This window comes from Coturnix japonica, chromosome 3 (genome assembly GCF_001577835.2).
Source record: "Coturnix japonica isolate 7356 chromosome 3, Coturnix japonica 2.1, whole genome shotgun sequence".
In the NCBI taxonomy this organism is placed as follows: domain Eukaryota; kingdom Metazoa; phylum Chordata; class Aves; order Galliformes; family Phasianidae; genus Coturnix; species Coturnix japonica.
This window is the reverse complement of record NC_029518.1, coordinates 30,261,590-30,274,545: the sequence shown is the minus strand read 5'-3', so window position 1 is coordinate 30,274,545 and position 12,956 is coordinate 30,261,590. Positions and strand designations below refer to the sequence as shown.

Below are 12,956 nucleotides of genomic sequence, written 5' to 3'. Positions count from 1 at the left end.
GGCATGCTGCAGATGCATGCTGCCTTTGCTGATCGTGTAGCTAGATCTGCTCTGAAGCCCTTAGTGGAAATACCGAGCACTTTTCTTGGGCTCTTCTGTTACGTTTTACCTATTTGAACTTAATTGCTAATCAATTTGAAAGAAACAAACAGAATAATGCAATGCCCTGCTCATGCACACAAAAAGCTTGTATGACCAATAGTAACTTCTTGAATGTGGTGAAATTGTTAATGAAGAAGGTACTCTGAGTATGGTTAAAAAAAAGTAATTTTAATGTGACTTAACTCAAATGCTGCTCTAAATTGCCAACCTAAATAAGTTAAAGTTGTTTTCAGTGCTTACTCATGATACACTGAAAAGAGCAGTAGACTAGTGTTCTTTGGTGAGTAAATTGTAGTAATTGTAGTTGGCTGTGGTGATGTTGTGATTAGAGAAGTGCAAGGAAGTCTGGAAACTTCTGTAGTGGTTCTGCTGCTTCTCTGTTCCAAATTGTCAGTGTGTAAGTTGTTTCTAGCATTGACATGGTAATTCCCTCCGAAGGAATAAGGATTTTCAAATGGCAATAGTGATAGCTCCAGAAATAAAGAGGAATCTTCAATGTGATGTTTTAAAAAGTGTATTTTTTTTTTTTCTGTCCTAGGCCAAAGCAGTTGCTGCAGAATCAAATGCTACTTTCTTCAATATCAGCGCTGCAAGCCTAACTTCAAAATACGTAAGTAGTAGCTGTGAACTACATTAATGAGAAACCAATGGCTGTAACTGGGGCTTTTAAAGGCCAGAACTTCTGGTAAGTCTTTGGTGGACTGGTTCCCTATAGCGAATAAGAAGCCTTCAAGGAAATGATTTGTCAAGTTAAGAAAAAAGTTTTGTGTTTGTGATAACTCAATGTCACTGGGTTTCTCCTATTTGAGATGGCATTGACTGTGACAGAAATGAGTGGTAGTTGGTTTTTTCCTCTCCTTTAACAAGAGTAAAGGAAGCATTTATAACTTAGGCACTAAACTCTTGATTTCTTAATTGAAATCGTAAGTTCGAACCTTTCTTTTAAAACAGGAAGAACATTGCTGTATGTAATACTGAACTAGTAATAATTTCTGTACATACCAGTGGATTGTGTCACGTCATTGACATTTTTTCCTGTAAGCCCTTATGTTAGAGGTCTTGTAATAAATACTTTCTAAATTCCTTCCGTAAAAAGTTTACTGTTGTTTCAGGTGGGCGAGGGTGAGAAATTGGTGCGTGCTCTATTTGCAGTAGCCAGAGAACTGCAGCCTTCTATCATTTTTATTGGTAAGGCCTTAAATGTTATTAACTTGTTTTTTACTCTTTTAAACATATTGACTTTTTAAATTTGAATTACCTGGCTAAATATTTTGGGTAAATCTATAGTGTAGAGCTAATGTCTTAATTATGACCTGCTGGCTAACCACTAGTTCCAAACAATATGTCAGATTATTGTTACTGTAGTGCTTGTAGTGAGAATTAGTGCCAGCAAAACCATAACAGGCTGTACAACGTTACAGAGCAAGTCCTCCTTGGTATTAAACTTCAAGCCTGAAAATAGGTTTTGCTTGCCCTGAAGTTCAGTTTATTACCCAGCAGGATTTTTTTCTCACTTGTGTGTAGTATTAAATGCTTAAATAGCAACACATAGCGTGGTAAACCTGTTTGGAAAAATAAACAAGCTTTTAATCTTTCTTACACATTAAAGATAAAGGATCTGTCTGTCTCCAAAGGGGGGAGGAAAAAAAAGAAAAAAAGACTTGATCATTCTTTCTGGAGTCCTATATTAGCAAAAGAATTTAAGCAAATACAGAGTCTTTAATGTATGTTCATTTTCTTTTTTCTTGCAGATGAAGTTGATAGCCTTTTGTGTGAAAGACGAGAAGGTGAACATGATGCGAGTAGGCGTCTGAAAACAGAATTTTTAATAGAATTTGATGGTGTAAGTATCTAGCCTAAGTATTGCATGATTTTAGGTGAGTCAGTTAATGTCATGGGTGCCAGGACAAGCTGCAGATTAAAAGAGGACTTGGCTGCTAGGACTTACCTTGACAGACAGTGTGTGTTTTGTTTTCTGTTTTGTTATTTTTTTTTTCTTGCTGTTAATTGTATTTTATTTTTTACTTATGTACGGTAGCACTTAGCAAATCGAGTCAGGCAGTAATAAGGGAGCTGTGCAAACAAACAATATTGTTTCTGAGGTAGGTTGATAACTGAGGGATAGACAGAGCTGAATCTTTGTTTGCAATTGCATATTTTGGTGAAGTATGTTTCTAGCAAAGTAAGAGGATTCAGTGGGTTTTAAGTAGAGTTGTTGCATTGGTTGGGTTGTTTTTTTTTTGTTGTTTTTGCTTTTCTTTAGGGATTCTGTCTCGCAAAAAATGTGCACTTTGTCAAGGGGGTAAGGTGAGATTTGAGGGGTGATAATTTCAAAGGGACTACTTCGGATCGTTGGTTTACACAGCTCTGACACCTCAGAAATACTCATTTTTATGTTAGCATGCTTTGTATTGAGTTGTTTGGGTTTCGTTTGTATCATAACCTAGAGATGACAAGATGCAGGTTAAACATATTTAACTGCAGGTATGTGATATCCAGGAAAACAAAATGGACATTTCATTATTGTGTGCTGGGGGGGAACCCACAAATGAACATCAGAATGCTTTTCTGTCACACAGCACTGATATTTGTATTGAATAATCTTACTTCATTTTCCCATAATACAGTGGAATACTGCTGCAGCTGTGTGGTGATAATAATGAAGTACAGGAGGAGAAGATAACTATATAGAGAGACATAATAAGATTAAGAAAAGCTTGTCCAGAGCGGGATGAATCGGGACAAATAGTGCAGTGTGTCAGTAATGTGCAGAGTTTACTGCATGCATGTATACAAACAGGGTTTTCTTTTAAAATAAGGAGTAGAAAATCAAATGTAGTTTTTAAGTTAGGAACTGAAGATCAAGGTGGAGCTTTATTACACAATACTTTTGTGCACTGTTTTGGATTAACTTATACAGCAATGAACTTGAGCATTGTCTTGCACTTCTTTTTCCTCGATTTTAAAGCATTCTTTAGATAAATATGAAGCTAACTGCATTAAAAGAAAAGACATATGGTAAAATCCTGTTGGTGCACTGAATCAATGGCAAATTTTCAGTTCACAGCACTTAGTTATAAAAACTGTCTTGCTTTTCTATGTTACATAGGTGCAGTCTTCAGGAGAGGACAGAATACTTGTGATGGGAGCAACAAACAGGCCACAGGAGCTTGATGATGCTGTTCTCAGGTATCAGAATATCTCTTCTCTTTGAGTGTGATCATACTGTGCTTGTTAGGAACAGCAGGTTTTGCTGCTTAGTGTCTTGATTGTAAGTTTTTGACTAATTAGGCAAAACTGTTTGGCAAGAATAAATTATTTAGTTTCTCAGAGGTGCCTCTCTTCTCTTTTGCGATACATCTGTACAAGCACAGCAGTCTTAGAACTGTCTAAAGCAGCATTGTCTCTTAAAACCAAGTCAGTCTTTTATAACTCCTGCATCTCTCGTGCTGCTTTTTATTTTTACCCCCTCTTTTAATTTGGAGCTTAAAGAAGAAATTTGATGAGTGAAATCTAGTACTTATTCTCTGTGACTGCTTGACTGTAGTTGCCTGTAGTTGAAGATGCTGCTGTAGGTTTGCCATAGGCCTTTTTTAGCTAAAAGCTTTCATCTTTGCTTCTCGGTTCCTTTTTGACTGAGGGAAAATAGGCATGTCAGCACTGTCTGAACAAATAATTTTGTTTATTAAAAAATTCCAGAGACCTCTTGGGTCCAGTGAAGAGATGCTTTATCTTACTGAGAGGCAGTGAGTTTTATTTTACTTCTAGAGTGTTTCCTCTTTGGGAGGAGTTTCATGACATCAGTAGTAAGGTGACACCAGCAGCTCATGCATGTTGATTTTGTTTTAAGCCTAGAGGTTCTGCTTCCTAGAATTAGATGATGGAAGTGTATTAAGCCAGATGTTAGGTTTATATTCACTACAAAACCAGAGAGGTGTATGTGTATTTATATATGTTTGTTTTTTCTAGACGATTCATCAAACGGGTATATGTATCTTTACCAAATGAGGAGGTAAGTACTGGTTTCAGTGTGTGTTCTTTGATTTGAGATGTGTTTTCTCTGAATCAAAACAGAAGCCTCTGAAAAGTGTCTCACATAATAATTTTGACTTGCCCTGGATGATTGCAGTTTGGCAGTTTAATTTCTGGCCCAACCTGGCCATGTAAACTGTGCTTTAATTCTGGCAACTATCTTGAGCTGTTGCATTTTTCTATGCTTGCTACTAGCAAATTTAGTAGTAGTTACTCAGTATTAGAGAGATGTTGCTTACATACTGGCAAGCAAGGACAAGTCTGAAATAAGGCTTGTAGGAGCAGGTTTGGTTGGCAGGAGAGAGTATTTATTGCAGTAGATGAAGGTAATTTAATGTGTGGGTTTTTTGTTGGTTTTTTTTTTTCCTTCCAGTTGAACAGCAGATAAGGACTTTTGATGAGGATTCTAACATGTTATTCCATGCCTCTTTAGGGCCAGTGTGATCCTTGTTCTCGTTATTAGCAAATCCCTCTCTTTCTCTGAAGAGATTATTTTGTAAAGTCTAATCAAAAAAGTGCTACAGGCAAATTTAAGTCAGTGAAGCACAAAAGGTAGCCTGATGAACATGTAGTTTTGTTACTGCAATAAAATTTTAAGTGTACCGTGAAAATCAGTTTTACATATGATAAATGTATCATATTTTCAGACAAGACTGATTTTGCTAAAGAATCTTCTAAGCAAACAAGGAAGTCCGTTGACCCAAAAAGAGTTGGCACAGCTAGCAAGGTAAGTATTTTATAACTATACTGAATTATATATACACATTTACTGAATTCATTCATGCTGTTTTCTTCCCTCTAAATTTAATCTGACGTTGATCTTCAGGAAGTGACAGTACTGAGCATGCAGTGTCTGCATTCTGAGATGTTCTTCAGTCAGAGTGTAGGAAATTGTTTTCTTTTTAGGATTCTGTATACATATACATATATATATATATATATATATATATAACCCCTACACTATGTGATGGGGGTTTTTATTGTTGAAACATGCTCATCAATACTTTTATTGAGAAGTGAGGGAGATGCTTCTTTCCACCCATTGTCCCATGAGTCCAGTTGTCTTCCATAATGTAAAAAGTCAGTACCTGTTTTGCATTTGTTATGCATTTAAAATCACAAGCAAATTTTCTTTCATTTCTGTTGTTGGGTTTATTGGAAGTATTACCAACATAACAGAGCAAGTAATGAGTAATGTTATGTTCTTTTCAATTTCATGTTTGTTTGGAAAAAATGAGAGCTTAGTACCCTTACTATGGAACAAAGTTGTTGCTTTTTTTTTAATCATTAATATTGATACAGTAGTGCTCTTTTCATTCTTCAGATAGTGCAGAGGGTGTGGAGGAAGGCTGAGTAAACTTTAGGTAAGGTGACTTCATCAGGAAGGAGTGAAAAACAATTGTGAGATCTGAAATTTTCAACTGTGTGTCCTTCTGTATTGATTCTGTTTGTGGTAGTACGCAGGAGGTGTGACAGAAATGTGGTGTATAATCCACCTGAACAAATTCTCTGTGCTAGCTCAAGCTGTACTTAAGCCACAGTAGTAGCTAGGTGAAGGAAGAAGATAGCAGTTTGGATTCTGACTACCAATTTATGCTACAAATAACAAATGCAAATAAAGAGGTTTTTTTTTTTTTTAATGAAACAGTATAATCAAAAGATTAAAGTTGAGGGCCCTAAGTGGTCCAATTGACTTACATTTTTGTTTCAGGAGAAATTGGAATTTGTACTTCTTCATGATTCTGTGAAGTTCTCTTATGTAATATGTATTTTACTTTGTTTTTACTAACTGGAGCAGTTATCTGCAGAAGGCTGGTCTATAGATCTTACTGTAGATCACTCTGAGTTGGAAGGGACCCACAAGGGTCATGTCAGCTCCTAACTCCACACACACCTGAGAGCTGCACCAGAAATATGAAAGTTGTCCAAGTGCTTCTTGACCGCTGACAGGTTTTTGAAGCTGTGACCACTACCCTGAACTAATCCTTAACCTAAACAAGTTTTTAACTCAAATAGTTAAAAACAAACAACGCACAAACTTAAATAATTATAAGAAACACCTGTTGATTAAAGAATAGATGGCTTAATCTAAGACCTGGTAAAACTGAAGAGTTTCTCTTTAGGCTCTGAATTGTATGCAACATTTAAATAGTATTTCTTCTGATCAAATAATGTCTTAACCATATGCAGTTAACAACAAGGTATTTCAAAGCAATCTTTCCATTCTTCTCTTTTCCTATCTCTTCCTTTTTCTTTTTAAAGAATGACAGATGGATACTCTGGAAGTGATTTGACTGCATTAGCGAAGGATGCAGCACTGGGTCCAATCCGAGGTAAGCTAGCACAGCTTTTATGTTTAGACTAAAAAATTGCAATACCCTTGAAGACTTTAAAGGTATTTCTCTATAGTAGTTAAGTTTATGTATGCATTAGAGTTAAAAGTTACTTTTATCTCTAAAGATACTTTGGCACATCACTTTGCATGCGAGTCCATGTTGAGAAGAGATCACAAATTACTACTTCTACCTGATCCTAGCTTCCAATTAAAATCCTAATTGTTTTTTAATGTCAGCCTCGCTGATCCCACCTATGTTCTTTGTACCCTCAGAGCAAAAAGTTTCCTATACTCTGTTACCATAATAATACTTCAAAAAGAAAACTGTAAAATGAGGAGGGCTACTGAAATGGTGAACTTCCATTATTAGTGTATGCAGTGAGATGCAGTTTTATGTGCCTACCTAATTTATTTCTGTATTCCTGGCTGATAGTACCTTTTTGCTTGCTGGGGATTGTGCATGTTCTGCTGGTAGAGAAATGTGGGTCCTAAGAATAAAATGGTGGAGGGCAGCTGTTATACGTGGATGCTTCCCTTTGTGAGGAAGGATGTTGTTCTGCTGTCATCCTGTATCTGTAGTGAGTCACTTTGGAAGCAGCCTGGGTGGGAGGGTGCTTAATGGGAAGAAAGAGGAGGAAAAGAAAAATGCCACCATGTACTTTTCCTTAAGGAATATTATGTTGATGGAGATAGATATCTATCTTGTCTGTGGTGGTGTTCCAATTAAAACTACATTTTAACATGTTTTAATTGTCAGAAGAGGTAGGTTTTCCTACAAAACTCAGTAATCTCTCTTTATTTTCACAGAATTAAAACCAGAGCAGGTGAAGAATATGTCTGCCAGTGAGGTATGCTGTTCCAGCAATTGTTTTCCCTTTTGAAAGTAACATGCTCAGCTGAAACTTTTAATGTCTCTTTGCTTATGCTTAGTATCCTACAAAACAGGAGTTTGTTTTTTCTTTTTTGGCTGTTACATCTTTGTGATTACTTCCTCACCGAAGAAGTTTTAAAGAAACTGTGTGAAGAAACACCTGTCCTCAGATATCAGAGGTTCTCTGAGCAGTTTTAAATCTCTAAGCCTAGAAAGGAGAAAATGAAGAAACTGGCTCTTGTAAAGTCTTATAAAAGTATTTTCCTAAGAAGTACCTGGTAATCATGAAACCTGGAGGATCAGCACCATCTGTAACGTTAATACTCATTTGATGATGCGACTGCCCTTACACACTCTTTGCCTACCTCCCACTGTGTCTGGATGTATTTCTACTTGTAATTGTGTTCTCAGTAAACTGAAGGGTGTATGTTGAATCAGAGAAGTGAGATGAGAAGATTTACTTGGCTGAGAGCCCACTGTGATCTTGAATACATTATCTGTGTATCTTTTTTTGGGTATGGAGGACCTCTAGTGCACAAAGTGGGGGTACAAAGTTAGGCCCTAAATGTGTTTTAAAAATCCCACATTGTGCACTTCACTCAGGCTTGTGCCCCTGTGTGCATTGGCTTGCACCACCTAGCGGAATAGGAAGCAGTAACACATTCTCATGGGTTATTAAGTAACAAAACTAACATAGTTATCAAACGTATTATAAGAAAAAAGTAATGATAATCTTAAATGGCACAAGACTATTGCATCAGATCATATGAAGCATGTTAGAAGTAAATACTGAAGTACTTTTTGAATAAACTGGAGCATTTGAACTGCTTGTCATCATAATATCATTTGCTTTTTGCTTTTCTTTTAGATGAGAAATATTAAATTATCAGATTTCACTGAGTCTTTGAAGAAGATAAAGCGTAGTTTGAGCCCGCAGACACTGGAAGCATACGTTCGTTGGAACAAGGACTTTGGAGATACCACGGTGTGAAACGCTACTTCAGATGGAACAAAGTGCTGCCTGAGGAGCAGGAATACAGACTACTGAAAAGCAGCCAAAGTTTACAGGACTTGGCAGATCTTTGAGAATCTGCACTAAAACTTGAGAATATGAAAAAATTATACAATGTGAAATAAGTTCATCAAAACCTCCTTGCCGTTTAGTGAGGATTTACACACTGTAAGTAAGAGCACAATAGGACTTTGGTTAAGATTCCTACCAATCTGATCATAGTTTGTGTGTTTTGTTTCAGTTGGAAGGCTCTGATGATATTGATCATTGGAAGGCTTTTTCCCTATGTTGTGTGCATTACTTTTGTTTTTAATTCTGCCATGACATTCATGTCTGGCTTCCTTCCTGATGACTACTAATAGTTAAGACTGTTTTGTAACCTTCGGTTCCACTTTTGTCTCTTTATTTTTATTTTTACCCTTAATGTGCCAAATAAAACAAATTCCCCATGCAAAGCTGAAGGACAGCACTGGGGGATTACGTTCATTACAATGTAAAGTGCAGCTGGTCTGTTATTATTTGTCTTTTTGTTTAGTTGTATGTGAGTGTGTTGTTCACAGAACAGTTCTAAAAAAGACCTGTGATAGCAGAACAGCAACAGACAAACCAACAAAAAGCTATACAACCAGTTCAAACTGTTCTTAAGAAAATGACTAAATAAGAAATAGATTAAGACGTTCATTTACTGGCAGTATTTTCACTTAACGCGATTTGTAATGCTTCCATTGATAGAATGTTAGCTTAACGCTTATGGTGTGCGACTTGAAGACCAGCTGTTTGAGAGAGTAAGTGACGCTAATTGTCAAGTTTCAGAAACGTGTTTCTACTTTGTATTTTGGTCCGGCTGCGGTCATTTGAAAGTGAAATTTCCATTGTGTAATTTTTTTAAACCTACACATTTAACCTTTAAACATAAGGCTACGTGTTTAATACATTGCGAACATTAATGTTTTTATAGCTTTCATATGTTTTTGGTTTGTATATTAAAGTATGAAACACTCAACTGATCTGCTTTTTTTTGAAAGAAACTGCATCTTTGTACAAATACTTGGATTTTTATTATATAAATGACAAGCTATTAAAAAGTGCAAGCCTTTAAATGCTGTAATAAAACATCTCTGCCTTTACTTCTAAAGGCCTGACATCTTGTTTACAAATTCTGCATCAATCAAACACTGGGATGTTTGTAAAGCAGATACCAGTTCCTTGTTAGAACTGCTGTAAAATTAAGAAAGACAACTCTCCCAGCTTAGTGATGTTGCAAAGTTGTGTATTGTTTACAATTGTTATAAGTAAATTCATTTCCCTCCTTCATTTCCTTTTGGTTTGAATGGCAAACTTTGTCCTTTTTCCTTTAAATTATTTTATTGTAAGGAGTAAGTCTTAAATATTTCTGGCACTACTCATTTGAAAATTGTCTGTATATATTATAATTTTATATCTGTGAAGACACATAGCTGATGCAGTGCAAAGGCAGTGATACCAAGAGAGGGCTTGGTGTTCGCTGCATGGTATTTGTTACGAGATAGCTGAAGGTGTGTAAAGCTTTTGAGATGTATTCATGCAGTATGTTTGGGATTAGTGTGTTTTGTTTGTTTTTTTAACAAGGGACACTTTTAATTTAAGTTACTTTTAATTTGAATATATGAAAAGATTGTGTTACACTAGTATGCCTTTTGAAACCATTTCTAACCTTCTAACCAAATCACTTCTAGCCTTCTAAGCGTATGACTCTATCAAATGTGTGTCTGATATAGATGAAATGTGATTTCTGTTCCCCTGAACAACCTTCCCAGAGAAGAAATGCTGAAAGATTTTAGTTTGTCTGATCTCCTGTCTTTCTTGCTTTGCCTCAGTTCTGCCTTCAGCAGACTTATCTTTCTTTGAGATTTCTGGCTAGTATAATATGTTTGTCACAGACTTCATAGTGTTAAACACAGGTATTACTGTTTAGTTACCATATGCCAAATGGCTAAACAGATAACAAATGCCTCTGGTTTTCCTACTGATAAAGCTTGCAAATTTTTCCCGGAGATTATTTGCAAATGGGAGCTCTGAGGTAACACTCGTGGCTATAAGCATTCCTAAATACTTGTTAGGAAACTAATTTCCCTCCATTAAATTTTGAAGAATATAGAGATATTAATTTCAGGTGTGTATTGGCAGGTGATAGGTACATGGAATGTAAAGGTAGAACATCGCACCTCCTAAAACACCACAAGCAAAAGCAGCACAAAGAGTCAGAAGCCTGAGCTGCTACCTCAGAAAGGAAAAGAACAACTGGTTCAGGACTGGAGAATGTGTGACACAGTAATGTTTTTGGTACCTATCCTGCCTTAATTATTTTATGTGTAATGTCTAAATTGATGCTCTGTGGATGAGTTCTGCAACACAGAGCTTTATTTTGTTCTGCAATGTCAGTTTGCCCCAGTGGCTGCTGTATTTTTTAGTCTGTAACCAAGTGCCATTTGGTTCATGAATTGCCTTTAAATTACATTTACACATTCACACTATTTACTGAACAGTATCTTTTTAATAATAATTCTGTTCCCCTCGGGATGTTTAATCGCATCTTCTCATTTCTGATGTTACATACGCTGAGTAATTTCCAGCTCAATGATTTTCATCTGTGTGCTAGATTAACTATGTATAAAAGCAAATCTAAAAGCAGAGTGGGGAGGGGGGAACCCACAACTCACATATTTTGTATAGAACTTTGTGACCGTATATGTCATAAAATCAGATTATGTTCTAATGCAGTATCTATCTTGAATTAGGTTAGGATAAGCAGGACAACAGCTTGGATGCTTTTAACCTTTGCAAAGGTTATGTTTGCATTAAGTCCCTAAACTGACTTATTTTTTTCCCCTCCTAGGATGAATCTGTCCACTGCTGTAATGAATGACTTGACCCACTTCTCAGAGATTATTAGGAAGCAGCTTGTCTGGCTCGCTGCATATGTTTTTTTACTGGCCTGAAGTTAAACACTTACTGGAGGGAAGGGAAAAACAACTGTCTTCTTTGTGCATTCTTGCCTGTTTTATTAAGCTGGAAATACCTGTTTTGTTTTTCTACCTGCTGAAGGAGCAGTGTCTAAGGCAGCGGGTTGGTTGAAGTGGTATATTTATGCACTTGCAAGTTTCACCTGTTCTCTTATTGTGTCAGAATTATAGTTTAATGCATTAGGAACAGGCATTCCTCCCCAAAACTTCTTATCAGCTGTACTTCAGAAAGTCAGAGAGTAAGAGTTTTGTTGAATATGGCCCTGCAACTTGCTTTATTTAGATACCAAACATGATAGTAACATTTGATAACTGGAATGGAATCTGAACTGGGAAGGAACTCCTTGTTGCTGCAGTAACTAGAAGCAGATCTTCTAATTTGATCTCCCTGTTGGATTTCTTTGAATGTGATTAAAATGGCAGGTTATTACACATACAACTTCCTGTGACAATTAAACTTACCTTCCAGTATAGAAGAAATTGGTAGGTTTTCCCTGTTCTAAACAAGCAATTTTTAGCTGGCACAGCTGTCATGTACATTGTATGAAATTTAAGTACTGCGAAACCAGGTATGTTGGCAAATTTAACTGAAGTATTGGTTTTGCAACTGATATGGAAAGCAGCATTCTGTTTCCTTCACCACAGATGATGAAATTTCTTGTGTGCTAGAATCTTCTACTGCTTTCCTACAAGGCATGGATAATTGCATAGTTGTGCCTAAGATAAGTTTAGCTATTCTAATGCTTTAGCGATGCTTCTGCATGTGGCAGCTGTGGGAGATGGCAAGCACTATTGTAGGTTACAGATGTTCATTCGTTTTGTGGTAGTCTTAAGCTCCTGTATTTTTAGTGCTGGGGACTTCTACCAGTTGTCAGAAATGAAAAGGTAACAAGCAAGCAGTGGAGAACAGTTCCCTTATTGTCATGCTCATTAGAGGCAGTTACCGATTTCACTGTTAGTGTCTCTTGAGCTTCTGGTTAGTATTGAAGGATGTTGTTTTACTCACCTACTTGAGTTTCCATGGTCATCTTAAGAGATGACCAATACATAAAGAGTTTAAGTACTGTAACTTCAACAGGACACAGACATAAACTAGCTTCCTACAAAGGCAGAATCATCTAAAGTACAGGCAGATGTGTGTTATATTCTTTCTGCTTCTCTTGTAAATTGTAAGCTGTCATGATGTAAACTGTTTATTTTGTCAGTAACTACCTCCTGAGTTCAGCAATAATTGACAAGGTAGACCCTCCTCCACTGTATCTAAATGTATCGGTTAAACACTGCAATTCTGTCGGTACTGGTCAGTTTCGTCTTTTTGATTTGCAATTGTCTGTTAGTTTGGTGATTAGACTTTGTCTCCATAAGAAACACTTCTAAAAGTTCTGTTTCAGAGGCTGACTTTGAAGATTGACTTTCTTCGTACTTGGTTAATACAGGTTTATTCTTTCAGGATGCTTAAGATGTGGTCTCAGTTCTGCAGGGTGTTTTTGTTTTTGCCATTGGAAGTGAGAAGTACTTGATGTAATGCTTGTGTACCTATCAAGGGGGCTGAGAACATGGAAACTGTCACAATTCAAATCCTCATTCATGTGAAGGGCTAGT

General features: G+C 36.6%; 1 protein-coding gene across 4 annotated transcripts in view; it reads left to right on the top strand.

The window, feature by feature from the left end:
* The window catches only part of SPAST (spastin), a 30,356-nt gene extending 19,491 nt beyond the window's left edge, over window positions 1-10,865 (top strand). For all 4 annotated transcript variants that reach the window (XM_015857606.2, XM_015857604.2, XM_015857605.2 and 1 more), the window contains 9 exons: window positions 641-712; window positions 1,215-1,290; window positions 1,854-1,945; window positions 3,212-3,291; window positions 4,072-4,114; window positions 4,782-4,861; window positions 6,397-6,467; window positions 7,277-7,317; window positions 8,209-10,865. In XM_015857606.2, the coding sequence (XP_015713092.1) occupies window positions 641-712; window positions 1,215-1,290; window positions 1,854-1,945; window positions 3,212-3,291; window positions 4,072-4,114; window positions 4,782-4,861; window positions 6,397-6,467; window positions 7,277-7,317; window positions 8,209-8,331 (678 nt within the window). In that variant the 3' untranslated portion in view covers window positions 8,332-10,865. The remainder of the gene's footprint in view (window positions 1-640; window positions 713-1,214; window positions 1,291-1,853; window positions 1,946-3,211; window positions 3,292-4,071; window positions 4,115-4,781; window positions 4,862-6,396; window positions 6,468-7,276; window positions 7,318-8,208) is intronic.
* The last annotated feature ends 2,091 nt before the right edge of the window (window positions 10,866-12,956 follow it).